General features: G+C 48.2%; 2 protein-coding genes across 4 annotated transcripts in view; one reads left to right on the top strand and one right to left on the bottom strand.

The window, feature by feature from the left end:
* LOC144174621 (fatty acyl-CoA reductase 1-like) overlaps positions 1 to 16,475 on the top strand; it is a 54,833-nt gene extending 38,358 nt beyond the window's left edge. Inside the window, exons 10-13 of one of the 2 annotated variants that reach the window (XM_077703397.1) lie at positions 6,077 to 6,316; positions 13,832 to 13,961; positions 14,334 to 14,461; positions 16,174 to 16,475. In XM_077703397.1, the coding sequence (XP_077559523.1) occupies positions 6,077 to 6,316; positions 13,832 to 13,961; positions 14,334 to 14,461; positions 16,174 to 16,249 (574 nt within the window). In that variant the 3' untranslated portion in view covers positions 16,250 to 16,475. Of the gene's footprint in view, positions 1 to 6,076; positions 6,317 to 13,831; positions 13,962 to 14,333; positions 14,462 to 16,173 lie in introns of those variants that run through there. The other variant, XM_077703398.1, reaches the window with a different exon arrangement.
* A 1,980-nt stretch (positions 16,476 to 18,455) lies between these two features.
* LOC144174620 (fatty acyl-CoA reductase 1-like) overlaps positions 18,456 to 27,236 on the bottom strand; it is a 47,629-nt gene continuing 38,848 nt past the window's right edge. For both annotated transcript variants that reach the window (XM_077703395.1, XM_077703396.1), the window contains exon 13: positions 18,456 to 25,427. In XM_077703395.1, the coding sequence (XP_077559521.1) occupies positions 25,268 to 25,427 (160 nt within the window). In that variant the 3' untranslated portion in view covers positions 18,456 to 25,267. The remainder of the gene's footprint in view (positions 25,428 to 27,236) is intronic.

Raw genomic sequence — 27,236 nt, 5'->3', positions numbered from 1 at the left:
GGGTGGTTCGCAGCTTTGCTTTTTAATAAATAGCCCACAGGTGTTTCATAATAATAAATGTCCATGTTCAAAACTACTGATGCCAAACTTCTGGAAATGTGCTCCTGTTAAATGCGCAAATATGTGTGCATGTACTGCCATTCTCTTTCGATAATCATGGCCTAGGTTGTCAGACAAGAATTTTTGGCTTAAGGCTATGTTATCATAACTTTGGCGTCCTTTTGAAGTATGCTATCAAGTGCATGTTTCCACTCAAGCTTGGTTTCACTAAAGCCTAATGTTGTTTAGCTAAAGCTCAATTTACCAAAAGACCTATCATGCATGTTTGATATTGATACTGGTTTCTTAAACGGCACAAAGCTGATGCAAACATCAAATTTAGTTATGCCTGTTTATAAGACTTAAGCGTTGCCAATACTCACGAAGATTTTTGGGTGACAACCTGGGTAACGATTATCGAACAGGTAATGCAATGCATATATATTAAGAGAACATTTTCAAGCTTTTTGGCACTGCTGTTTTAGGAATTATAAAAGTAACTTCTCTTTTAGCCCCAGCCGTGTGGCCGGCAGTTTGTTGAAGGAACGAAGAAAAGACACCCGACGCAAAAGTTTAGACGACGCAATGGACAGCATGGTCGCACATATCTTCCACTAACGCGATGTTTGTTTACCACGCGGGAAAGGCGCCTTCGAGGTGTCGCCACAGCGGCGCCGGCAAAAGCGCGCCTGGCGCGCAACATCACACCTTCCAATTTGTGTGGCCTTGGACGGCGGTAGATGTAACTTATATAAAGGTATACATGCTGAAAGCTGAAAAGTAACCCATAACTGCGTAACCCTTACGTGTATACGTATATAAAGGTTACGAAGATATAGGTTACATTTGTACCTTATAAATTATAGGTTACAAAAATTCGAAAATGTATACCTCTATTAAGGGTTACCCAGCTTAGAGTGTATACCGAAGCAAGGCAAACCACCTCACCATCTCCCCAATTTGCGCCCAATCGCGTTAACCTGCACTTTGTGTAAACTGTTGGAGCGAATGCTGGCGACGCGACTTCAGTGGTGGATGGACACTCTCCGGTGGTACCACCCGGCACAGATTGAGCTCAGTCCTCGACTGGGGACAGGGGATGGTCTCGAACATTTATCGTCAATGGTGCTACTTGGCGGCCGATCCCACAAAGTGCGAACGTTGCTTGCCATGGACATTCACAAAGCATATGACAACGTCAGCCACAGAGCCATCCTTGAAGTTCTCCAAATCCCGCTTGTCCCGGAAAAAGTCCGCTCTTTCACCCGGACCTTTTTTAGTGTATCCGGGTATAAGTTAAGAACGGCAACAGCTCATGTAGTGTATCAATCCGCCAAAGCAACGAATCCGTATGCCAACGCGCGCGCGCGTTCTGAAACGAGACTGCGCCTAATGCGTAACATCGTGTTCTTTTTCACACCTAGTTTTTTTGCAGTTGCTGCAGGAACTTAAAAGCAGGTTACGTGCGAGAAATCATGGAAACTATATATACTCGTGGCATGTTCAAAGAACTCGCAGTAAGGCGCTTTTTCCTCCACGCGGAATAACAGCCGGTTGCAGAGATGAAGCGCAGGGGCAATTTTCGTTGTCGTTCCTAAGTTGTACCCGAGTATAAAAGATTATTTTCAGAATGAATTGGTGGGGCTAGTTACACTAATTACACCATGGCAGTTTTACGCTCGTCCGTGGAGTGCCTCAGGGATCGGTGATTTCCCCCTTCCTCTTTAATGTATACTTATGCTGCCACTTGCCTGGCATCTTGACTACATATCAACCTGCACTTTCTCGTGTACGCTTACGATATTACGGTACGGACTGTTCATCCAGATCCGTCTCGGCAAACAGCGTGCCTGCAACAAGCTTTAACTGACACGCAGAAGTGGTGTGAATACGCTGGTATTTCGCTTTCAGTCGAAAAGACAGCCATTCTGTCCGTGGCTAGTGCATGTGGCCGTCATCGACTGGGGATGTCCTTGATCGTACTACAACTCCCCGGCTACCCTGTGCGCACTGCCCCCTTTCTTCGCGTGCTGGGATAGGAGATTTGATCGTCTGGGTCAGCTGCCCCCTGGCTCCGATGAAATGCTACAGGTCAAATGCTACATCTTATCCGAAGCATTTCGCACGTCTGGAGGCTCCTGCTTCAAAAGGGCCCGACTCTTGGTGCGGTCGACATTTCCGCCTCGACTTGTCTATCAGGCTCAATTCCAGCCCATGACCCAGGCGGAATGGGCCCGACCTGAAGCAATCAACAGAGCTGCGCTGCGGACGATCAGCTATCTGCCTTCCTCAAATAACACCTATACCATCTCTTCGGGCAGAAGCTCAACTCAACACCATGGATGAGCTTGTACATCAACGCCGTCCCTCCCGTATGCACAAACAATTTTGTTGCTGAGGCAGCGGCATTGGCGATCTACATGGGCCGCTCAATACCCGTTTTATCAGTACAACCTGTACATAGGCCGCCCTGCCTGTGCCATCAAGTGACCGACGACCGGCCGATGACCCGACTCCACATTAGATCGACCGGAAAGGCAGATGCACATTCCTCGGGCATACCAGTATTGGCGAATGCGAACCAGCCCCAGGTTGTAGAGGCACTTGTGGACGCTGGTGCCCAAGACAGCATAGTAAATACAGCGATGAAATGTCCCTCTCATTCAGAAGTGAACCAAACCTGCCTTTATGAAACACTCCGCATCTTACCTTCTATGCAGGCGGAGCTTACAGCCATCCGGGACGGACAGTGCACGCGCTAATGCCGGCCCTTCTTCAAGCCCCTAAAAGTTCTACTGTCTACCTGTACACGAATTCAACGGCGGCTATATACGATTTGCGCCGCGCAGCCTCCAACTCGTTTGTCTCGAGAGACATTCATAAAATACTGGACACCTACCCCTGCCGTCTCTGACTGTAGTGGTTTTGGTGTAATACCCTCACCGCTCACATTACGGCGGATAGTTCCTGTCACTTTAGTTCTGTTCCGCAACCGCTGCCCTTGCTGACAAGTGACCTACATGACCAATTTGTTCAACGAAAGGAAGTTCTGCGTAGCTCCACACACGCTCTCATCTCACCGTGTGGAACGGACCTGCCCACTGGGTCCACTCCCTGGCGGGAGGAGGTCCTGCTGCGTATACTTACAGTTGGGGTGGCCCTCTTTCAAGCGGTAATTCAGGCGTGTCCACCGCGACACCATGCCCCGTTTACCAACAACTGCCCCTTCTGCACGGCTGCTGCCGGAGACGCTGACACTAATCACTTGTTATGGACGTGCCCTTCCCTGTCTGCAGCGAGATCACGACACCTTCGCGTCACAGACCTGCATCCTTGGAGACCTCCCGATCTGCACGGATGGCTGTGGGGACCACACTACCACTCTCTTTTGGACTTCCTCAGGGAAACTGGTGCGAATCTGCATCTTTAGGACTCTCTAAAGTATGCCAAAGGGCATACTATCGCAATTTTAAAAAAAACTCTACGGTGTGCGCCGGAGCTTAGGACTAACGTTTCGGTTTGATATCATATGACTTAAGCTGGTGTCTGCAGCTTGACGTACTATACAAATTGAAAATATGGGAGGCTTCAGACACGGTTACGCCAATTTCACCGAGGGGCCACTTAGCTTGCGCGTAAAAGGCAGTGCCTATTCTGTGGAACAGACCACGGGATAATCTGCTGCATTATTCTGTGAACCTTACCACAGGGTAATGCTCAGCTTTATTCTGTAAACCGTACCATGCTTCAGATGAGCCTTAATCATCCGAACCGACCTAAACGATATCAAACCGCCCTTATTTACGAAATCAATGCGCAGACTTGACTTAAGAGAACGTTTTACAGTAGAAAATTTACTTCGAAAAAAAAAACTTCAGTACTGTTGGACCTCGAACCCAGGCCGTTAACGCTTTAACCCGAGACATCCAGAGACTCTACTCCTGCATCACAGAATATTTTTAATGCATAAAAAATTCAGTCAAACTCACACGCGACAATTAACACGCAATATAAAAGCCAACAGCCAGCGAAGAACTATATTGCTGCACAAGGCGTGATAAAAACAATACGCAACTGTACAAACAACGCCCACGGAGCCTGCTGCTACCCGACGAACCAGTGCCTTTCATCTTCATCAACGCACTTAACAAAGTCAACAGCCCTTCAACACTGTTTTCCTTTTTCATCACATCGCGGATCTTCGGAATACCTTCCACAAAGTAGTCTTGAACCTACCGCGCCTTTGCGTCACTGTTTCTAACGGCCATACGAGACCGCCAGATGATGTCTCCACAAGCATGATTAGGTCATAGGGGTATTCATTACTCGCAACTGGGAGAGACCGGATTCCGAGTGCATCTATCGGGAGGTCCTGCAGCGTGCGTTGAAGGACGTCCCGGTAGAGCACAGCGTCCCGGCAGTCTATGAACGTGTGCACGATCGCCTACGGCTTCTTGCACGGCGAAAAATCTGCGCCAGGCACGAACAATCCCCTCTCTTCCATCCACACCTTGACCTGTAAACTGCCTGCGTGGAGTTCAAGGAAGAAATTCTCTACGCCCGGCGGTACCCACATCTTTTTGACAAGTTTGGGCACATTGTGCCCTGGGCCACCAGCGAAAGCACTCCTATAACAGTGGCAGAGGAAAAACCACATCGACTAAGTCTTTTAACAGACGTCTTCTTATAACCGTGCTCAAATAGTCCATTGTGAACCTGCTGTGAACAAAATAAAAGGAAAAAATTGGCCGCGTATCTGCTCCTTTCGTTGCAAATGTCGTCAAAAGACGATAGTCTTTGTAGACATTTGCCAAGGAAATGCCCCCCTTTGCTTTCCCGCTCACCTCTCATGCTGTTCCTGTACCGTCGCGCTCATCCCAAGGTAAACACACTAAAGGTTTGCGCAAGGCGATTTGAATTTACTGCGTTCCACTGCTACAGGCCGGGTTCCTCGATGCCAGCGCTGCAGTACGGCGGAGACGCGCGTGAATGGAGGCGGCCGACTACAAGGTTTATAGAACCGCGTGGCCGTGCTCCACGTGCGTTCCAAGCAGAACGTGGAATCTAGCTAGTGGAACCTTTCGTTGCTGTTGCCGCGTGATTTTTCATATGCCGCCAGGAGGCGGCGGTTTTCTGCAGTAGATGTAGAATATCATTTGTTAGCGAAAAACCAAGCATCCGTGATTTTTTTAATAAAAGAACATTGTAAATATTCATTGTGTACTAATTTCCTGTCTTATATTTGCGTAATGTATTGTTCTTGTTCAACAAAGTTTACAAGTATGAACATATAAACCGGGCTTAGACGTTTACATTTGGCTGTGAGTATATAAGACTATTGCGCAATAGCAATATCACTTTGGCCAGGTGGCTGAATCGAGTTGCATACAGACAGACCAAAATTTTTGGGTTTAAGTAGCCCAAAAAAGACTATCGTCTTTAAAACAACATCTCGCAGGTAGCGCGATGACACCCACGACATTCTCTCGCATGGCGGCACAACGAAGCATGGCAGTTCGTGAGACAACATTTAAAGTGCACTTTATCAACAAAATGAGCGGGGGAAAATAAAAAAATTCAGAGACCGGGTTAGCAGGAAAACACCAGTGTGACAGGAATTGGTTCTTGCGCTGCGTTACTTCCCACAGAGAATTCCACACAAACACACAGTGGAACAGCTGAATGTTTGTGCGGGTGCAAAACAGGGCGTGATGTTTTCGCGGCCAACGAGCGGGGCCTTTTTAGCAGTAGCTCAAAGCAGAATATCTCCCTGTTGTCTGGATCACGAATAGAGCTGAACATATATTCTGTGGACCAGACGACAGCTGAACTTTGCTGTGATTTGATATAAAGTGCGTGTCCATTGAAGTCAAGACTGGCCTATTTCGCTCCTTTTTATCGCCTGTGCAGTCAGAAGTCAGACTCTTGGCCATTTTTTCACTTCTCTCTGTGCCCTTAGATACGTTAAATGTGAACACGTTTATTATGGTCGTGCAAGAAAATAGCCGCATGGTTGTGTGTGAATGTGTGTGTGCAGGCCGGAGCACGTGAGGGTCTACCACTGCACCAGTAGTGCCTTCCAGCAACACACGTGGGACGAAGCGGCCGCTAGGATTCAGGAAGTCGTCGTGCAATACCCACTGCCTAACTTGACACGCTACCCGAAATTTTGCGTGACCAATAGCCCGCTGCGGCACAATGTCAACCTTTGGCGACTCGGCTACCTACCCGCGTGTGTTGGAGACTTGGGCCTGAAACTACTAGGTCGAAAGCCAAGGTTTGTAACTGCGCAATAAAAAATACAGTGAAAAATCAGGGACAGCGATCTGGGAAAGAGGATAGACGCAAAGGAGTCCTTAGATATCTACAGAAACAGGAAACAGGAGACCACGAGGGAAATGTTCCTTGATAACACCAAAGGGAAGTGCATCGCATATTGAAGCCCGGGCCTGTTGCTTGAGAACAAAAACGCTTGTGCGCGAGCAGGTACAAGAAAAAGAAGGTTGGGATGTTGGTGAAGAAGAGCAGAGGAAGACATACGAACTAAGTCAGAATAGTACAAAAATACCATAAAGTTTTTTTTTTTTTTTTATGGCGCTGTGGTTGTACAGCGGCGTTACGACTAAGGGTACTGTGCAACGCCGCCCCGTTACAAGGGGGAAGCCGCTAAGTGTCATTATCACCATATCATGGTCATCAAGCCTATAAAGAGGAGCTAGATTTAGTTTTGACTTATTTCGAGTAAATAATGGGTTAGTTCCAGGTTTTGTTTTGTTATTTTATATTACCGTGTGCGTATTTGCGGCCTAGCAACGGCGGCCTCCGCGGCAAGATCAATCCCAACACTTCACATATGAGAAACGCGTGCCTCTGTAGCGCAATGGGATTGGCATCGTCTTGGTAACTCGAGGAATCTTGGTTCGATCCCGTCCAGGAGTAGCGGTGATCTTTTCGAAGCCCCTGTTTGGCTGCGTGACGCCGCGTTACTCGTTACTACGGTGGCTACATGACCCCGCACCAAAACTGTGCCACCTAACATGTGAGCTCCTCACGTTGTTGCAAGCTTTAACAACGCCGGGCGCTCCTCGCGAGGCGCACGCTCTGTATCTTTGTTTATTTTGTTATTAATAAATAACAAATAAATAACAAATAAACAAATAAATAATAACAGTCAAGGGTTCAAGGTTATACACCTGGGTGTTCGTGTAGTTGCGCTGAAGACAGAAAATATTCCAGAAATCATAACAAAGGGATTCCGAAAGATTACATGGTAATGTGCGAGAAAATTACAGAAGTTCCACCCAACGTGAAAGTAGTCAGAAGTGCAGTGCAGTGATTAATCCGCCAGAGGGTCTGTGGTTCCGTTATCCGCTCATTGCTACCACTGCTAAAGCTCTTTTCTTCCCTGTCTAACTCCTCTCTTGATGAATTGAACAGAGGTTTTGTCCAATGCAATTCGAATTTCCCGCCCTGGCAGTGCTACCGCGCCCTCTGCGTGGAACAGCACGAGCGGGAGTTCTGTTCTTTATGGGGTCCCTTTCATTTCGCAAGTGCCGGAGCCTCACTGCACCGTTTTGAACACGTCTTTTTTTGTCTTCCATGGCCACTTTTTTCGCTTACTATCGTAAAAATCAATACAACAAGCATTCCTAACTATATCGACATGGAGGTGCCGGTTAATTACACAGATTTTGCCTCAAGTACCCGCAGTTTTATTTGCGCTAGATAATGGGGAGATGTAGTACAAGCGCCAGCGGTTCAGAAGTTTCGAATGGTTATGACTAAATAAACCGCTTGTTCGAGTATATGCCGTTAACTGTTGGCCGAGGCTATTGTTTGGGTCCGCTACGCCGCGTGAGTGCTGTTGCGACGCTGATTCCCCGAAAACCTGCCGTTGACCCTCCGTCATCGACTTGCCACGAACCGGCGTATTCACAGTGGTGAACTTTGCGCCTACTTGAACTATGCACCTTTCAGCGACCTCGTGGCTTCTCAAAGCGCCAACCGGCCAGCGGCGGTGCTAACAAAAGCAATGCTGGGCGCCCTGCACAACAAGCCTCGGCGGCGTGCCCGCGCCTCATTGTCATGCCCTTTTGTGGCGTGTTGTCTTCAATAGGCCACTAGAAGAGTATTACCACCGAGGGATGCAAGGCGTCTTCGTGGTGGTGCAACATCGCCAGGACAAAAGAAGGCTCTGACCACGGCGGATTGCCACGGCGGGAGCAACCTGGCGCTCACCTGCCCCGGAGAGGAGGGGCCTCTCGTGCGTGTGCGCGTGTGTTTTGCGTGGTGGCGCTCCTATCAGTGCCATGACCTCCGTGATTGGTGCCTCCTGACGTCAGCCGGAGAAAAAGGGTGAAGGGGAAGGGACCCAATGTGCCTATTTAATCTCGCGCGCGCAGGAGCGCACTGCCCGCTCTCATACCAAGATGTAAATACTTGTATATAAAGTTTTCTTCTTCGTCAACTTGCCCATCATGACTGCCCCGGCACTTCACCAACCTCGGCCCACATCGACCACGCTACCATGATTCCCAACAGTGGAGTCAGCGGTGAAATTCCCAACAGTGGAGTCAGCACCTGGGATTCCCAATAGTGGATGGCAGCTCGGCGGGATCGGCCAGCGTCAGCACCTTGGTGGGGTGAGTGCCTGAAGTTGTACCTCTCGTTTTGCCAGACCTTGCTTGCGCAGCGTCGTGCGTTCTAGGTTTTGACTTTGCTTTCTACTTCGTTGTAGCGAGTAGGCGAGGATAAACTATTCGGGGTGCAGTATCACGATGGACAAGTTCAGAGTGCGGGACCTCCTCGAAATTTGCGAGGAGTTGGGTATTTCTGTTGGCCCCACGAAACGAAAAAGACGAAAACAACAGATCCTCAAGCTACTGGAGGCAGAGGAGGTGAGCGTCGAGGAGGCCGACGAGGCTCATGAGGATATTCTAGAAAGAATCGAACGGGTATTAGCCGAAAAGCTAAGGGAGCTAGAGCGCAAGCAAAGTAAGCACGAGCACTACCTGAGGATGGAGAGTCTGTGCGTGTGGCGCGGAGCAGCCACTGAACGAGAACAGCGTATTCAGTGTGAACGCGAATTGGCAGTTCTTAATGCAGAAATAGAGCAGCTGACAGACACGATCAACAGGAAGGCAGTGCTTGCTAGATCCGGCGACGGGGTCTTTAACAACAAGGAGGACAGTGCGAGTTTGGTGACGGAACCTTCGCATGAAAACGTGCGATATGCAGTTTTCGTTCCACTTCCAGACAAACCCGCTGAACTAGCTGAAGAAGGTAGCCAGCCGTGTTCTAGCGTATCCGTTTGCAGCCTAAGGCTGATGAGCTCTAAGGCGTGGTTACTCTCCGAGTTTACGGAGTTTGCGCTATTCGAAGAGCTGCCCATGCAACAGGCAGTAGGCGCAGTGACTGAACCCGTAGCCGCTCAGGAGAGTGATGAGCCGACCGGGTCGGCAGATCCCGATGCCCCAGCTGTATGCGTTCCCGCTCGAGATACAAGCGGTCTGATCGCGTTGGGAGATCGTGAAGAGCTGCTTGAGCCCGTGGTTCCTCAGACTAGACGCGAGCCGATTGGTTCGGCAGATCGCGATGCCCCAGCTGTATGCGATGCCGCTCGAGATAGAAGCGGTCTGATCGCGTTGGGAGATCGTGAAGAGCGGCTTGAGCCCGTAGTCGCTCAGACTAGTAGCGAGCTGATTGGGTCGGCAGATCGCGATGCCCCAGCTGTATGCGTTCCCGCTCGAGATAGAAGCGGTCTGATCGCGTTGGGAGATCGTGAAGAGCGGCTTGAGCCCGTAGTCGCTAAGACTAGTAGCGAGTCGGCCGCGTCGGCGGACCGTGAAGCGCGACCTAAGTCCGTAGGCGCGCAAAGAAGTCGCGAGTCCACCGCGTCGGCAGATCGTGAAACGCGAGCTAACTTCGTAGCCGCGTCGGAAAGTAGCGAGCCGGCGTCGTCCGCAGATCGCGAAGCGCGAGCTAACTCCGTAGCCGCGCCGGGTAGTAGCGAGTCGGCCGCGTCGGCGGATCGCGAAGCGCGAGCTAATTCCGTAGCCGCGCACATAAGTAGCGAACCGACTGCGTCGGCAGATCGCGAAGCGCGACCTAAGTCCGTAGGCGCGCAGAGAAGTTGCGAGTCGGCCGCGTCGACAGATCGCGAAGCGCGCGCTAACTGCGTAGCCGCGCCAGAAAGTAGCGAGTCGGCCGCGTCGGCAGATCGCGAAGCGCGACCTAAGTCCGTAGGCGCGCAAAGAAGTAACGAGTCCACTGCGTCGGCGGATCGCCGAACGCGAGCCGAACCAGTAGCCGCGCAGGTGGGCCCGGGCAGCCAGAACATGCCACACACGTTTGACTGCAAGTCGCCTGGGATCGGGGCATTGCCGCTCGAATGCGCCGCGATACCCAAAAGAAGAAAAAGGAGGCGGCCGAAAAACAGTCAGCGTAAAAAGGCAAAGAAAGTAGGCGAGCCTTTTCACTTTGCAGCATTCAAGGCTGAGATGGCCAGAAGCAGCAGAGCAACACGAAAGGTCAGACGTCTGAGGGAAGGCCGAGGGGCACTATGAAGGGCAGAAGGGGGTGACTGGGTTCCGCAGGAATTCTCGGAGAGCTGGGGGGAGGACGTTTCGGGGAGAGTGCGTTCCCCGCCGACGCGTTCGTCATGGTCGGGCGTCCCATTCTTTTCTGGGTTCCCTTCACTTCCGTACTCTCCGCACGCGTTGCGCCTATTTTCCCCCTCAGTGTCAAAGACCTCCCCTGTACACTGTGAGGTGTACTTTGCAAAAGATAAGCACAGGCGGTCGGCCTAAGTGGCAGCACCGTTTCGGCAGGCCACACCCGGAAATGTTTGTTTTGACGAGGGCCTAGGATGTTTTCAAGGATTCAGACGAATCCGCGTGCGCGTGCATAAACTGCGTACTTTACTGATTCTGTATTGCCAGTCAAGTGTTTATTGAGTTTTCGTAAGACAGAGGAAGTTAAGCGTCTGTTTTTTTGGTTGGCAGTGTGTCAATCGTCGTGCTTTAAAGCCGTGTAGTTAGAATTTTGCTTGGCGTTGTAGAAGTTGTTATTGTTTGTGATCGAACTCACAAGAAGTAAGCGTGACTTTTGTGTTTTGTTCGAGAAGTGGTTCATGTGCGTGATCTAACACCGCGTAGTTAGACTTTTGCTTGGCGTTGTAGAAGTTGTTATTGCTGGTGATCGAACTCACCGGGAAGTAAGCGTAACTTTTGTGTGTTTCGATTGAAGAAGTGGTTCATGTGCGTGATCTAACACCGCGTAGTTAGACCTTTTGTTAAGCGTTAGAGGAGTAGTTATTGTTCGAGGTCGAACAGAGCGTGAGGTAAGCGTAAAATTTTGTGTTGTTGGTTGGAGAAGTGGTTAGTGTTCGATTTAACGCCACGTAAGGGAGGCGGAACCTGCGTGTCAGTGTTATTTTTCGTCTCACCCTGATGGAGTGTACGAAATTGTTGTATATAAACACCGGAAGTAGTTGCGTTTAGTACTACGTGTTTATGGTCAGTTTTGAATATTGAGGCATTTGTATGTGCCAGTTTGGTTCTCTTGCGTAATGGTGAGCCCAACGCAATTTTATGGTTCAGTATAAAGAAGGAAGCTACAGATTATTGTTGATTGACGTAGCCGAGCTCTCTGAGCTAGCTATCTGTAGGTTATCTTTCAGATAAGTGTTCATGTACCTGTGGGTTTTCATGTTATTACAAGTTTCATTTTCGTGAGTGTAGCGAAATGTTATGTTCTTCAAAGAGTCATGTAAAGTCATACTTTGTTTTGCTGTACCGTCGTATCGGTCTCGTAGTTTTGACTTTTGTGCTGTAGACGGTGGCGAAAGGCATGCGTTGCCTCGGTTGCCTCGAATTACGGCAGTTGTAGCTGAGTAATTCTGACAAATGGTCATGGGCAAAAAGGGGAATGCCTTTTGAGCCCTGTTGGCTTCTTCGCTCGTTTGCGTCATCTGCCTCGTAGAGCTCCTATAGCCCATTCATGATTCTTTGGTACTGTTGTAGTTGTTGTTTTAACAACACCTGAAATCGAGGTCTGATTCTGAACTTGTGCCACGAGATGAGCTCTTCGAATCGTTTCAAGGAGTGTAATGTTTTAGCAGTCAGGTTGGTTTTGTTTTGTTATCAGGGTCTGGCATTTCGAGTGGTGTTCAGAGGGCGCTTTCCGCATCGAGTGTGGTTCGACAATGGTTGTCCTGCCGAGTTAGTCATTTCTGCAGGAGCCTTGTGTTCGTGCCTTCTGTGGGTTCACGGAGGAGACCAGAAGAAAGCAGAAGTTCGGAGAACTGCGCCTCAAGCCCGGGATGGACCTGCTGACCAACCGCATCATTCCAGCCGAGCCGCGATCAGCCGCTCGTCATCCTGATGCATTGTCTGGCGGCGGGGGTGCTGTTGCGACGCTGATTCCCCGAAAACCTGCCGTTGACCCTCCGTCATCGACTTGCCACGAACCGGCGTATTCACAGTGGTGAACTTTGCGCCTACTTGAACTATGCGCCTTTCAGCGACCTCGTGGCTTCTCATAGCGCCAACCGGCCAGCGGCGGTGCTAACAAAAGCAATGCTGGGCGCCCTGCACAACAAGCCTCGGCGGCGTGCCCGCGCCTCATTGTCATGCCCTTTTGTGGCGTGTTGTCTTCAATAGGCCACTAGAAGAGTATTACCACCGAGGGATGCAAGGCGTCTTCGTGGTGGTGCAACATCGCCAGGACAAAAGAAGGCTCTGACCACGGCGGATTGCCACGGCGGGAGCAACCTGGCGCTCACCTGCCCCGGAGAGGAGGGGCCTCTCGTGCGTGTGCGCGTGTGTTTTGCGTGGTGGCGCTCCTATCAGTGCCATGACCTCCGTGATTGGTGCCTCCTGACGTCAGCCGGAGAAAAAGGGTGAAGGGGAAGGGACCCAATGTGCCTATTTAATCTCGCGCGCGCAGGAGCGCACTGCCCGCTCTCATACCAAGATGTAAATACTTGTATATAAAGTTTTCTTCTTCGTCAACTTGCCCATCATGACTGCCCCGGCACTTCACCAACCTCGGCCCACATCGACCACGCTACCATGATTCCCAACAGTGGAGTCAGCGGTGAAATTCCCAACAGTGGAGTCAGCACCTGGGATTCCCAATAGTGCATTGGCCAGTTAGCGTGACAGCGAACGAGCTACGACGACAAGCCAGGCCCCCTAAAGTACTCTGCACTTAAAACTTGGCTGATGTTGTCAGGAAGAAACTAAAGTTTCTCAACATGTTTCAAATGAGGCGAGTGTCTCTTTTGCAGGGTCCAAGCCAACTTCATTGCTTTATGCAAACTTTTATATCAGAAGGAATACAAGTTGGATATTTCTAGCTGCGACAGTGCGCTGTGAACGCAATCAAATGGAAAACACAATCTCAGCAAGATTTTAAAATTTGAATATTTACACATTTGAAGAGTTCTCCCACATCTAGCTGTTGCGACAATATAGGCATAGTAATCTCAGTGCTCTCTCTTAGGAATGCACTATCTGCAATCCACACCCCTGGACTGATCTCCTTCCCCTATCTTAATTGTGACCACAGCCATTGGAAATCATTCTTATACCGCGCTGGTATACGAAAGAACCGGACTGCTGGACAATAAACAAGTGCTATACATTAATTATGCAGCCTTAAGAAGCCAATAGAGACAGGTTTCAGCTTGCTTTCAGCTTGAACTATAGAATTTGGCAAATATATACTTCGGCAAATTCAAGTAACTACTTCCGGCGAGTCAGTTTTCTTTAATGCCGCCACATTGCAGGTTCGTGCCCCTCTATTATAAATCTCGCAAGAGTCTGGATGTTGTCCAGTACTTCACCACTCATGGCTGGCTGTTCCCATCGAACAACATGGTGGCACTTGAGAACGACCTCTCTCCGACGGACAAGCAGGTACAATACTATCCCGCAAGTTTTCTTCCTGGAGAGTGATCTAGCTATAGGCTCTACATCTATTACTACCAGCCTAGCTGTTATGCTGCGCATCGGTCTATATGTCGCGTCACTTCTGAGACCATCTAGTAGAGCAAACAATAACCATCTCGCTCTCACGCATGCGCACGCATGTGCCCGTTTATATTTATTTATTTTTATGCAGCCGTTCGCAATGGAATGACTGCATCTTGAATGCTTCATTCCGTGTCCACAGTTGTCTCTACCTGTACGCACGGTATCATTATATATTCATCCAACCAAACCTTTTCACTACAGGCAGTTGAGAGCACAACGACAGGATATGCTTAGTATCACTCTCTTCTATTACAGTTAGTCAACGTTGATGTCCGGAGCCTACCATGGTTTACTTACTGGGAAGAATACATGCTGGGCATACACAAATACCTCTTCAACGCAGACCTGTCGAGGCTTCCAGATGCACGAAGGCACATGAAATGGTAAGCAAGCCTGTGTAAATTTAAATGGAAACTGGGGCACTCCGACGAAACCATTTGATACGAATCAGAGAGTAGTTCAGAGTAGCAATAATTCAATGCCCAACAGTAAACGAACGCAGGCTCCAAGAGCCATGTGTGCCCTCTTTTTGGTAATCTGGCTCAAGTTGGTGGTTGGCTCGTATGAAAATAAACAGCATCTACTGCTTCGCTTTGATTGATTGATTGATTGATCGTAGGGTTTAACGCGCCCACGCAATGCAGGCGATGAGGCGCGCCGTAGTGGAGGGCTCCGGATTAATTTTGACCACCTTGGGTTCTCTAACGTGCGCCGAAATCTCGTACACACGGGCGTTTTTGCTTTTTGCCTCCATCAGAAAAGCGGCCGCCGCGGCCGGGAATCGAACCCGCGACCTCGTGCTCAGCAGCGCAACGCATTAGCCACTGAGCCACCGCGGCGGATACTTTCTGCTTCGCATCAGTCAGAATTGTAAGCTTGGGTGTAATACTAGTACCTACCAAGCCCAGGCCCGAATCCGGGCACATCTGCCCATCAAAACACTCGATCATCGGTCATTTAGAACAAGATGTATGACTATGAGCTACGGAAAATTCAGCCATTGAAAACATAGTTTTCCTTTTTTTTTTTAGAATCCAGAAAGCTATGAACTAACTTGGTGTAATACTAGCAAAAATATGTGTCCATGAGGGGTACTCACACCAATTTTTGGTGTTAATATTATTGCACAGTTCGCCTCCATTACTCAACAGAATACCCTGGCTGAAATATGAGCGGCCTGAGACGCATAAAACATCCTTCAATTTTATCTCGTTTATCGCGCCGTCTTAACAGTACGCGGAGCAGCGCCCAGCAAATGGACATCAGCGTGACATTACTCCATGGTAGGGAAAAGAAGCAACGTGGCCGTGGCCCGTGTGCCTCCAACGCTTGTCAGAAACTCGTGATGTCACTTCACAAACCCGGCCCAACGAGTGGCGACTGGGCGCTGGCGCGTTCACGAACTACGAACTCATGCACGAAGCCAGAGCTTAACCACTGCCAGAAAGGCACCATCGCCAAAAATAAAGTTCCACACGTGGGAAAGAAGTTGATAATATAGTCCAGAATCGCAATAGAAGTCGCCATCAGTCCTTTTATTGAAAGCGGTCATCAAATTTACGCGCCTCACTGGTAGGCCTAAACTGCTTCAAGCAACTCAGCCGCTCAGCTCCAGCGGCAGAGCACTCAAAACAACGCCTCCACCGGCCTCTGCAGTGTTTTTATATCCGCACAAAACAGTGAGGTCATGACGTGGTCGCTGTGGTTCTGTCATATTACGAGCCCTCCGCGGTGGAAACGCGAGAAACCGAAACGGACAATTTTTAGGGCATTCAATGTAATTAATTATTGCGAGCTCAAGTATTTAAAGTACTGTTGCGGGTTCGTCACGCCATTAAGCATCGATAAAAGCAATAAAAAGGGAAAATAATATTTAATGTCAGTACTCCTTTAACAGAAAACAGCTAGAGTAGGCCAACTAACCATAGATGTAAAGGTATAACGTATGCATTCAAGTACCTTCAGGAACTCATTCTTCTAGCAGTACAAATTCTAGAATCCTGAAAAATTGCTCCGGTATATTTCCGGGCCTTGCGCGTTTTTGTACCTCCAAAAGTAAACCTCATTCACCCTGGACTCCCACTCTTCATTGCAGGCTTCGCATCAAACACCGGTTTCTCAACCTACTCCCGGTGACGTCTGTGTGGCGCCTGCTAAACAGACAGTCGTAGACAGCACGGGAGGCCCGATCTTTCACGCTGACCCTTGCACTGAAGCTCTCTGCCAACAGTTGCCGTTGCTGCGACCATTGTTGTGGAGTCGGCAGTGACAGCAATCGCAGCTACCAAGCCAGTTCCCCGGGAGCGATGCACGCCGGCAACGACTAAGTGGAAACAATAAACTGCTGATCTACACAGCAATCAGCCAGAAATGCACAGCCAGAAATGCACAGTGACTCAACGTTTGGAATGTCAACCTTTGGAAACTTTTGTGCCAGCCATGCCACCACCTGCCCAAGCTACACTTGCGTCGCGCCAGACTGGCACGAGAATTATCACTGTTACTGTTACGTACGTTAAGTAACATATTACATTAGGCTACAGGCTTAATGAGTGCCTTGGTTCTGGCAGCCTTGCTGCCAAAAGTAGCATAAAAGGGGTTTTCCCACCGGTCGATTGCCTTTGACAGGCTGTAGACGCTCAAGTCTTCGATCGGGGGATGAGAAATCCTCTTCACATCGAGTTGTCCTGTCGGCGCTGGCTTCCACAGTTCCAATTGAGAGTTTTAGCGTTCTGTCTGTTTCATCCTTTACGCATGTACCGTCCGTACAGGGACTCTACTGGGCACTTGCGCATTCGTTCCAGTATGGTGGCTTAGTTTTGCTGACGGGCCGCTCCCTCCTTGCCATGCGTGCGCATTCGTTCCCGTATGGTGGCTTAGTTCCGCTGTTGGCGGGCCGCCTCCGGTGAGGTGGCTTAGTTACGCTGACAAGCCGCTTTCGCCTTGCCATGCGTGCGCATTCGTTCCGGTGTGGTGGCTTAGTTCCGCTGACGGACCCCTCCCACCTTGACATGCGCGCGCATGCGTTCCGGTATGGTGGCTTAGTTCCGCTGACTGGCCGCCCCCGCCTTGCCATACGTGTGCACTCGTTCCGGTGGGGTGCGGGCCTCCTCGCCGTGCCTGCGCCTGCAGGCGCAATCGGGTCCCGGTACAGACGGTGTCTACGAAAAGGACAGAACAGACGGAATGCTAAAACTCTCTAATTACAAATGTCCCAGGAATATTCCAAATACGGCACCACAGGTAGCAGATTTGGCAGAGCATCGATGCGTATAACACGAAGGTATAGCGAGTGCAGTCTCCATCCTGGGTGTTTTTCTCCACTTCCTTTAGTAACATATAAAAAAATCGTTACCTTCATTCAAAAAACAGCCAAATTACTTCCCTTTGCGTGTTCCTTAATCCTTTTTCAACGCCAACGAGCTCCTCATTCCTAATTACAAATACATACATGACATATTCCCCACTACTGTTCATTAGGAGGAATTTTTAGTGTGCAAGCGTGACGTGCCCCATGAGGCAAAAAACCCGGCATTGTGATCAGTGGATGGTACCAAAGCCACACGCGTCATCAACCAGAACAAACCGTGGCAGTGGCAGCAATCAAACCCAAGAACGTACGGTGATGGCAAGTGGCTTACCAACTGCTCAAGCCGACACCACATGAAACACTGCTTGGAAAGTAGTGCTCTAAAAGTTAGCCGCGTATCTGCTCCTTCCGTTGCAAATGTCGACGAAAGGCAATAGTCTTTCGTCCACATTTGTCAAGTAAATGCCTCCCCTCGCTTTCCCGCTCACCTTTCATGCTGTTCGTCTTCCGTCGCGCTCCTTCCACGACAGCTTGATGACAGCTTGGGAGCAGCGGCGGCGCGTACGTGCACGACGCATGCGTGGCGCTCCTGGAGTCGCATCGAAGTTCCGTGGACCGGGTGTTGCACCAGCCGTGGCGTTGTTGGTTGCTAGGCAACACGCTCCTCAAAATTTTCGCTTTTTTTTTTTTTTTTTTTTTTTAATGCTACAGCTATTGCGCGAGCCTGGGACGCTCGGCAGTCGCCGCGAGGCCACGCGCTCAGCATTTTCTTGCTATTTTTAACGCGTTACGCGCCACACATTACAGCCAGCCACAACAGCTTCGCTGTTAAAATGGGCACTCAAGTAATATTGATTGATTATTAGGTTTAAAAGACACACGCAATCTACTAAGTATGTCGCCCCAGGGGTAGTCATTTTACTCTCGCATTCAAAGCACACAAGCAGATGTAAGTGCCATATGGCCTTTTTTTTTGACATCGCCAGGGTCTTTAACAAGATTTCTGGCAAGGGTAAAGGAAAGCTTCAAATCAGACAATGGACAGAAAATAGCTCAAGCCATGCCAGTAACTTGCAAAAGTCTTTATTGACACACAGTCCCGAAATACATGACATGTTAACTATGGACATCAAAGAAGACCTTTGTAGAACTCCCATTCCTTTACCCCAGTGTACACATACAGCAGCGCAACTTGCTCTCAGCAGGAGACGACAGCACACACGCCACACACCGTTTAGTTCTCGTAGCAACAAAATAACACCAAGCATTGATGGGTTACAAAACCAGTCACCACAGACACGCACACAGGAGAAGAAAAAAACAAGCCGATCTGCTTAACAAATTCAAAAATGAAAACTTCGTTGCCATCAGAAACGACAGGTTTTCAGTTGATGTAAGCGATAGAGGCTAGGCTCGCTACAAGCGCTAGTATTTTATTTACCCAACAAAAAAACTGAACGTCGAATGCCCGTTCAATAGCGACGAAAAATGTTCACGACCATCAGAACTGCAAAGCAACGAAGGAGGGTGGGCGTACAGTGGGAAACTGGCACCCACGGTGTCAGAAGTGATCCTGGGCCCCACAGCATGCAGACAACATCAACTTACGGGACGAGCGTTGAACCACCATGCAATCACACGCTCGGGACAACCGCACTTCCCACTATAATATAATGTTCATATTAGTTGCGTGAATAGAAAAATATTTCCCACCGTAAAACGCTCAAAAGACGTGACCACAACACTTCCACCGCCACGTATAAAAATACCAAAGCATAGAAAAGGGGAGGCTGCAACCTCTACGCTCTGCGAAACTACATCTGTCGCTTTGGGATCCCTTCAACGTATAGAGTCGTGCACTCGCGGCTGGCAATCCACAGCGGAGTGCCAGAAAAGAGCAAGTGAGTTTCAAATCCAGTGCAAAAGCTAACTGCAAACTGATTTCACTCCGAAAGGCATTAGGAGTTAAGGGCTTCCCTCACTCTTCCTTTTAATTCCTGAAGAATACAGATTCGGTGACCCCCTCCCCACCTTCCTTCTTTCCTAAAAAAAAATGCGTATCCTGCATAATTTCCAATCAATTTAAGCCTTGCTAGATTTTGCTTCCGTAATTTTCAATGCCACAAAATTTGTGTTCAGTAGGGACATTTAAAAATGTGCTCAATGTTTCAGTGTCCCCCAAAAGTTTGTACCACCATAACAACCTTAACTCTTGACATCACCGGGAATAGGGAATTCGCAATTACGAGGAGGCATTTATAATGGCTGGTGAGGACACCAGAAACAATGCTTTAATGTTAGCCAAGATGGAAGATTTCCGGCGGAGATTATAATACCTAGTTCCTGCGCTGTTGCGGACACTGGTTATAGCAGCTGTCTAGGATGCTGCAAAAATAGGCTGTTGACAACCGTTGCACAGTCATTTACAAGAAAATGGCATTCTGCTTCGAAAACCTTAGTGCATTCAGCTATATAATTTCCAACAGGGAAAGATCAAGAGGTACCAAGTCTTCTTCATCAACTGCACGCAGCAATCAGACAAAATCAATTTGTCCCTCCGGCAAGCACTATTTGGAATCTGAAGCCCTCAGACAAGGTTGGCACAATAGCCAAAGCTAGTGCCACGATATGATTGAAGCCTTCTCACAGTTTTATCTTTTTTTTCCCCGTTAAAGAAAATAGCGTCCCTTTTTTTCACTCACCGCTGAAGCAGTCACAATTGCTTTACTTTCATTTTTGTACACAAACAACAGGGTTGGACAAGGGAGTCATCTTAGGCTGCCTATTTATAATTACGAAAATCCTTACGAAAAAATAAAAAAGGATAATGTACAACCTTGAAGGGTGGTGCTACAAGCTTTCTTTGGATTAGGACAAAACGCGTCTTTTCTTTGTTATCATCTAATACTCGGGTTTCGGAAGGGCGCTATTTTGTGACGCTTAATTGGAGCATTTTCTGGCATTGTGTCCTCTGATAAAACTGGTGCAGCTAATGATCTGGAATAACAAATACGAGTGATATGTGCTCTTTCATAGCAAATACGTTGCTACCTGTTGGCAGACCCTGTTTGCCATTACGGTGTTGGATGGACGAGAAGAAAAAAAAATCCTTGAAAAGGTTGTTTTTTTTTTGTTTTTTTTTTTTCTGCAGGTACCGCACGCAGACAGCGTTGAAGTGACAGGACTCAAAAAGGTCTCCCCCAAAAGCGCAGCTAAGCGGCTTTCCAATGTAAATCCTGCTTGCGAGAGCATTGGAAAAGCATTAGACTCCAAAAATATGCTTAGTTTGTTTGGTAACAAAAAGCAAGCCAAAAAATGACTGAAAAACACGGTACACACATACGAAAAAGAAAAAAAAACTTGCTGGCAGAAAACACTGCACTGAAGAGAAAAAAAAATTATGACCACTGTGATTCGCACTTCATTACATCAACAAGTAACTGCATCAACTAGTTCAGTGCACATGAGTATAACACACCTATATAGACATCGAACATTGCATATAACCTTGTTGCTAATGTCCTCCCCTTCGAATGACTCATTAAAATCGGGCTTTCGACAACACAAACAAAAGTCAAAGAAAAGGAGAATAGTCTCGAGAGCCATCTGTATCCTAGAGCTATTGCAAACAGCTTCTTTACCCTCACATATGCAACTCATTTTTGCATGCGAGTTGCATTGCATGACCTGCAAAGCAGTTGGAAGGTAAAAAAAGAAGAAATAAAAAAAGAAAAGCCTAAACAGTAGCATCAATACACAAGCAGCAAAAGGCTGAAATTTTAGGCTGACATTTTGAGCAAATATATAAGGTACACTCAAGAGAGGCAAAAAAAAAGCGGCTCACCTCTATATCCCTGCAGCAAAAGCAGCAGCATTACAATTGTGCGCTACAGCTCAAAAGCATGTGCACAAGCACATACGACCGACAGTAATGCCGACTGTGTCGGCAATTCTGTACACACCGAAAAAAATCACAGCGCACCAAGAAGTGTACGACACGCTAATAAAAGTGGAGAGAAGGCAAAAAGCAAAAGGAGAAGAGCATTAACTTTCACGTTTCCATCGGCAAACTACCTTAATTGCATTGGAATGAGTGGCATAGCAGTGAAACAATTGCTACAACACAAACTGCAATTCCTCCAAATGGCGCGCAGCGGTGCTGTTTGTGCACCGGATAAACACACCAAGTACTGGATGAAATCCCAACCACCTTCGAAAGGAGTTAGGCTGGGTTCAGACTGTTGCCACAACTGTCTTAATATTTTCAAAGAACAACATTTCATGCCTCAGCCAACTGAACTGTGTGACACGCCGTTTTTTTTACGTTCACAGCTCCCGATATGGCTGCTACATCGGTAGTCTGAACATAGCCTTACCCACACTTGCTGCAGCTAACTGCAGTTAAGAAAGAAAAAGAATTCGAAGGTAGCCAACGACAAAAACAAGTGCTGATTAGATGCCACAGTGACCAAAAAAATAGCATTGTAGCAGGCTTTAAAAGACTATGCCCTACTACACCAGGCAACCCCATCACCAGGAGAGAGGACACAAAACAAATTTGCTTTCTATGACTAACTCAATTTCTGTTAGGCAGAGAATACCGCCAGAACCCTAAGGCTGCCCCCAGCCAGCTTTATAGCTTGCATTCACTGACGAGGCGCGCATGCAGGCAACCATGTGAGTGCGCCGTTACTGGTTACGTCGGGCTCCGCGGGATGGCAGTACTTGTCCGTGCTAAGCACATGATTTCTGTTGGACGTTTCACACCCTACCCCACCGAACGCAAAGAATGCCTCAAGCCCAATGTGAGTGCGATTAATAACATCTCTGTTGACACCCCCGTTGAGAATCGGGTTGAAACGGAGCAGACGACACACGCCAATGTTTTTTTTTTGCTTTGGCGTGCGGGCACAATGGCACAACCCGCGCCTTGTTCGTGGCTGTTTCCAGTGTTGCCAAGCAAAGAAATCGACAGCTAAACCTTCAGTAAATACGACCTATACTTCACTACGGCTAGCTGAAACCTGGCAAAACGACTTCACCAAGTAGCGACAGCTAGCCAGCCAGCCAGCTGCAACGTCAGCAGTGTGGTGTGGTTTTTGAATGCTCAATGGCCTCCAAGATGTCACGCATCAACGAAAACCACACTTTGCGCTGTCCATGACCCCTTCAGCTACCCATCCTAAGCAGTCAGCAACTGCAGCGTTTCAGTGGAGAGAGAAACGTTACAAACACTAGAATATTGGAGGGAACGGACCGTCCTATTTTTCAGGAGCTCCAACAGGACTGCACAGTCCAACAATGCCAGTACGCTCTTAGTTCTAAAAAGAAGTTTCATTTTGTAATTGAAACCCAGGAATGAGCAAAAAGTAGACTCGCATTGAGATTTAGTTTTGCAGACTACACGCATGCTTTTTGTCAGTAGAATGCTGATAAAAAAATGTTTTTTTTTTATATATAAAAGTCCCTACTGCAAGTGACTGATATTCCTCCATAGAAGCGGAACTTACTTGTGGGCTGAATTTCGACTGCTTTCAAGAATTTCAACTGGCTACTGATACTTAATAGAACAAAAATGTACCCAACTGCCAGATAAGAGACACTACTGGGATCTTTCTTACCACCCATCTACCCAATTTTTACAACACTGGTGCTGACACCCACTTCTGCAGCTCATATCGGTCCTCTCCCCTTGATGAGTGCCTTTTAATGACGCATGCCTTTATTGCACATGCCAATAACACACTTGCGGTTCTTTGGTTGCTAAAATATCATTACCCGTTTAACTTACAAGAGCCTGGTCACTGTAACAGGCTCCAAATGCACCGAAACATAAGATCAACAGATCGTCTGTTGCGTTTTCAACAGTTCACTACGTTGGCATGACAGAAAAAAAAAACTACTACGCACAGCTCCCTCAAAAGAACTGTTTGTCACAGTTCCCTGGTTTCGCCACCAAAATGCAAGAGGTTCAGCATGCTCTGAACACAAACCGCTCAGCAGCGAAAAGAATAAAAGCTGTTGCGCAGTGTTCACCTAGGCTGCAAAAAATGCACAATGAAATTGTGATATCAGAATTCTCTCTAAACCACTGTTGTCGCTCCTAAAAGCACTACCGTAAAGATTTGAAAAAAAGAAAAAAGAAAAAAAAAGAGACCACTGGACCTTCACACTACCTAACATTTGGTGCATATTTCACCCCACAAAAAAAAAAAAATGCGGAAGACAAGCCAATATGCATATTAAAAAACTCGCGCTGAAAAAAAAAAAAAAGGATTGTACATTCAAAATCATGGCAGCACGAATGCAACCAACCAAGGATTGCAACTGAAAACAGGCCGCAACCAAAATATGACACCAACAATCACCGGAACAAGTGTAGAAAAAGAGTGGAAATTACCCCGGGGGAAACCACTCCGAAAATACCGATAAAGCAGGTCTCGTTACAGTAAATCCATCACCTTAGAATAAAAGGCCATTTGCACACATTAGGTATAAATTGTATAAATAAAGCTCCGCATATGTCTCGTGCACACTAGTGCCCTACCAGCCTTAGCAAAGCATAATAAACATCCTCTGGCAGGAATTTTTGTTTTTCTCGAAATACATCCTTTGGGACCTTAGCTTTCTCAACAATTGAGCTTGAAGCAGGCAGTGACCGCCAGGAGAACTAGGTAGAGAGCCAATCAGTGGAGGACGACGCTTTTGCTGATCGTGCAATCGAGTTTTCAACCAGCTCTTCAAGCAGCGCAACCTATTCCCAATAAGCTATCCTGTTAACTCGCTAAAAAGAAAACAGAACAAAGTAGACATGACAGCTAGATGCTTACACTTAGCATATGAGCGTCAGTTACCGATTGACAGCTGCATGACACCACAAACTAAGCGAACAGTTGCATGCAACGGCACTGAATGGCCAGATTAAATGTCCCTTTTGCCAGGAAAACCAAAGCCATCAAGCTACATACAACCTCAGCCTGTCCCGTGTAAATGCAACGAATAAGAGAAAAAAATGCTTCCCTATCCCTGCACCTATACAGCATTCTTTTTTTTTCTTTTCACTCAGAATAGATTAACAGTATTTAAAAACAGGAACATGATCATGGCGGGTTTTCTTTTCCTCGAGAGGATGACACCAACCTTTGTTCCAGCCAGCCTTGGACCCACAAAACCACATTACACGAGACTACCAAGCGAAGCTTGCAGTCATCCACAAATCCGAACACAGGACCACGACAAGAAACAGAATAACTTTGCCAAAGGCAGCGAGGGCACGTGCGGGGCGCAATCGTTGTGAAGAAACAAAAAAGGGGCAGGGTTAGCACGGCTGGAATCTAGAGACACACCCTAACCCCGGGAGCATTCTGAACATTCTAACACGGCAAAGGCCAGCCCTGCTTACGACAAAGCAACAACTCTTTTGACCGCAACGGTCGCCACTTGATCACAAGCCCGAGAGAAAGGAAGGCGCTAACAGCCTAACCCTGCGACAACCACACTTTTTCGAAGAAAGCGAGAAAACTGCCGCACTACCGGTCAGAGCTCCACTTTTGACAAGACGACAGTGGCAACTTGGGCATGAATGACCAATTCGACTCCACAAATGGGCCTGAATTTTAACCTGCTCTGAACAGAGATTTGTAGGGAAGTGTGATCGGCACTTGCTTGCAGCCAACTTTTCATGTATGTGGTGTCAGCACGGAAAAAAAAAAAAAAAAGGAACGCCCCTCCACTCTCAAAGCTAAGAAACATTCTAGCGCAAGGCAGCCTGGAACAAAGCCGTGGCTGCTGTACAGAAAAATGCCTAGTAAGAAGGGAAAGAAGAGGGGAGGGGGAAGACACACAATGGGGGAAGGCCCTCTCCTTCCTCCAGCTGTGCCTAGGAAGAGGAGGAGGTGAAGCGGACGACGCAGAGCAGCCTGGTGAGGAGGCCCATGACCAGCTGCCAAAGCTGCTGCGCCAGCTTGGAGCGGCCCAGCAGAACCCTGAGGAAGCTGAGCAGCAGCAGGGTCTTGAAGGCGACGTGCATTGCGTGTTGCCTGCCCGGGAAAAGGAAAGAGAAACATGCCGGGGTCAGCTACGATTGTAGCTGAAGGGTGCGTATGTACACGAGCGAACAGCGGCTTACGAGCTAACAGAGAAGATCATTTCACCCCTTGTTCCGCCAAGTGACACGCGAGAAGGAGACGGATGCAGTAATGCTCCTCGTTCTCCTCTGCTCCCTCCCAATTCTGCTGTTCACTACTAAGGCCAGTGGTACAATGTACTAGAAGAGAGAGGAGTGTCGTTCGGGGCCAATGAGGAGGGGGTCCCTTTTGCGATGAAAACTTTTGCTGAGCAACTCCTGTTGTAAGCAGCGCCCCTGGCGGTTGCTGCTTACCAGTTGGTTTCAGGAGTTTTGTTTGTTAAATTAATTCTTATTTACTGCCCTAAATAGTCTTATTTCTTTTTTTCATGATATAAAAGTTTTTTAAAACTTGTCAAATACATAACTCTTTATTTGATTTAAAAACTTATAGGTGGTTCTGATTGATTGATTGATTGTGGGGTTTAACGCACCGACGCAACGCAGGCGATGAGGCGCGCCGTAGTGGAGGGCTCCGGATTAATTTTGACCACCTGGGGATCTTTATCGTGCGCCGAAATCTCGTACACACGGGCGTTTTTGCTTTTCGCCTCCATCAGAAAAGCGGCCGCCGCGGCCGGGAATCGAACCCGCGACCTCGTGCTCAGCAGCGCAACGCCTTAGCCACTGAGCCACCGCAGCGGGTATAGGTGGTTCTGGCTACGACAGGAGTTCTCTGGGGAACGCCTGCGCTCCATGCAATTTTTTCATCGCAAAAAGTACCCGCACTGTCCACTGGTTTTTCCCCCGAACGACACACCTTACCTTATAGTACACTGTACCAGTGGGGAAAACCCACCGCAGTCTCTCGTTCGAACCGAGATCGCAATTCCCCTCCACACTTTTCTTGTCGCTGGCGCAAGCAGCAGGTCAGCGAGGAGCAGGTTCTGGTGGTGATCCATTACAATGCGGATACGCGCATGAAGATACTAATCGAATACAAGCGCACAATATTACAGCAGAGGATAGTACGCTGCTAGCTGAGTCCCTCAATGCTTTTCTGGAAATGAAACTCCGCCATAACGCTATGGGAGAGCTTCATGCGCCGCTCAAGGAGGCCGCACCGCGGCACTAGCGTTGATCGGAGGGCAGCCGGGCAAGTGGTCAAAGGGCGTTTGGCAGGGACCGGATGTTCGCCACGGTATTATCAGTACGCGCTCGCTTCACTTGTCATGGGCCGCTAAAACAGACTTGGCATTTTGTGAGTGGTGAAAAATTTTGTGTGGACAGTCATGCTGCTACGGCAATCCTGCCGGCCGATCTGACTAAAAAAGAAACCGCGACAAAGTGTCACTATTTTTTTCTCCTTCTGGTGCCAAGCTGCGCGCGAGATAAAAGCGTACCGTTCCCCGAAAAAAGTTAGCAAATTGAGTTTTTATTTGCACCACATCCACGTATGTAGAAAACATTTTCACACCGGCTTGGTGAATGTGTCACGAATGGTAATATATAGCGTGTCAATGTCTGCACAGACATTGTAGACAGCATACCTCTCGGCAACTGAATGACTGCTGCAATTGCAGGATGTACGTTGCATTTTGTGGGCACAACAGCAGAAAAGATCCACATTTTTTAAGTGCCTCCCGCATTTTTTTTTTACTCTCAAACAGAATGAGGCTTCAAGGATAGCGGTTCGCTTATAATTCCCAGCAAGTGAAAGTGAAGCCTAGCCAGTGAGAACTGCTGTGGAGATTTTTTTGCATCGTCTTCTCTTTCTGTTTTC

Source organism: Haemaphysalis longicornis, unplaced genomic scaffold (genome assembly GCF_048455015.1).
Source record: "Haemaphysalis longicornis isolate Haplotype H1 unplaced genomic scaffold, Haemaphysalis longicornis Haplotype H1 scaffold_3, whole genome shotgun sequence".
NCBI lineage: Eukaryota > Metazoa > Arthropoda > Arachnida > Ixodida > Ixodidae > Haemaphysalis > Haemaphysalis longicornis.
Note: the sequence above shows the minus strand (reverse complement) of the source record. Positions and strands in the feature narration are given on the sequence as shown.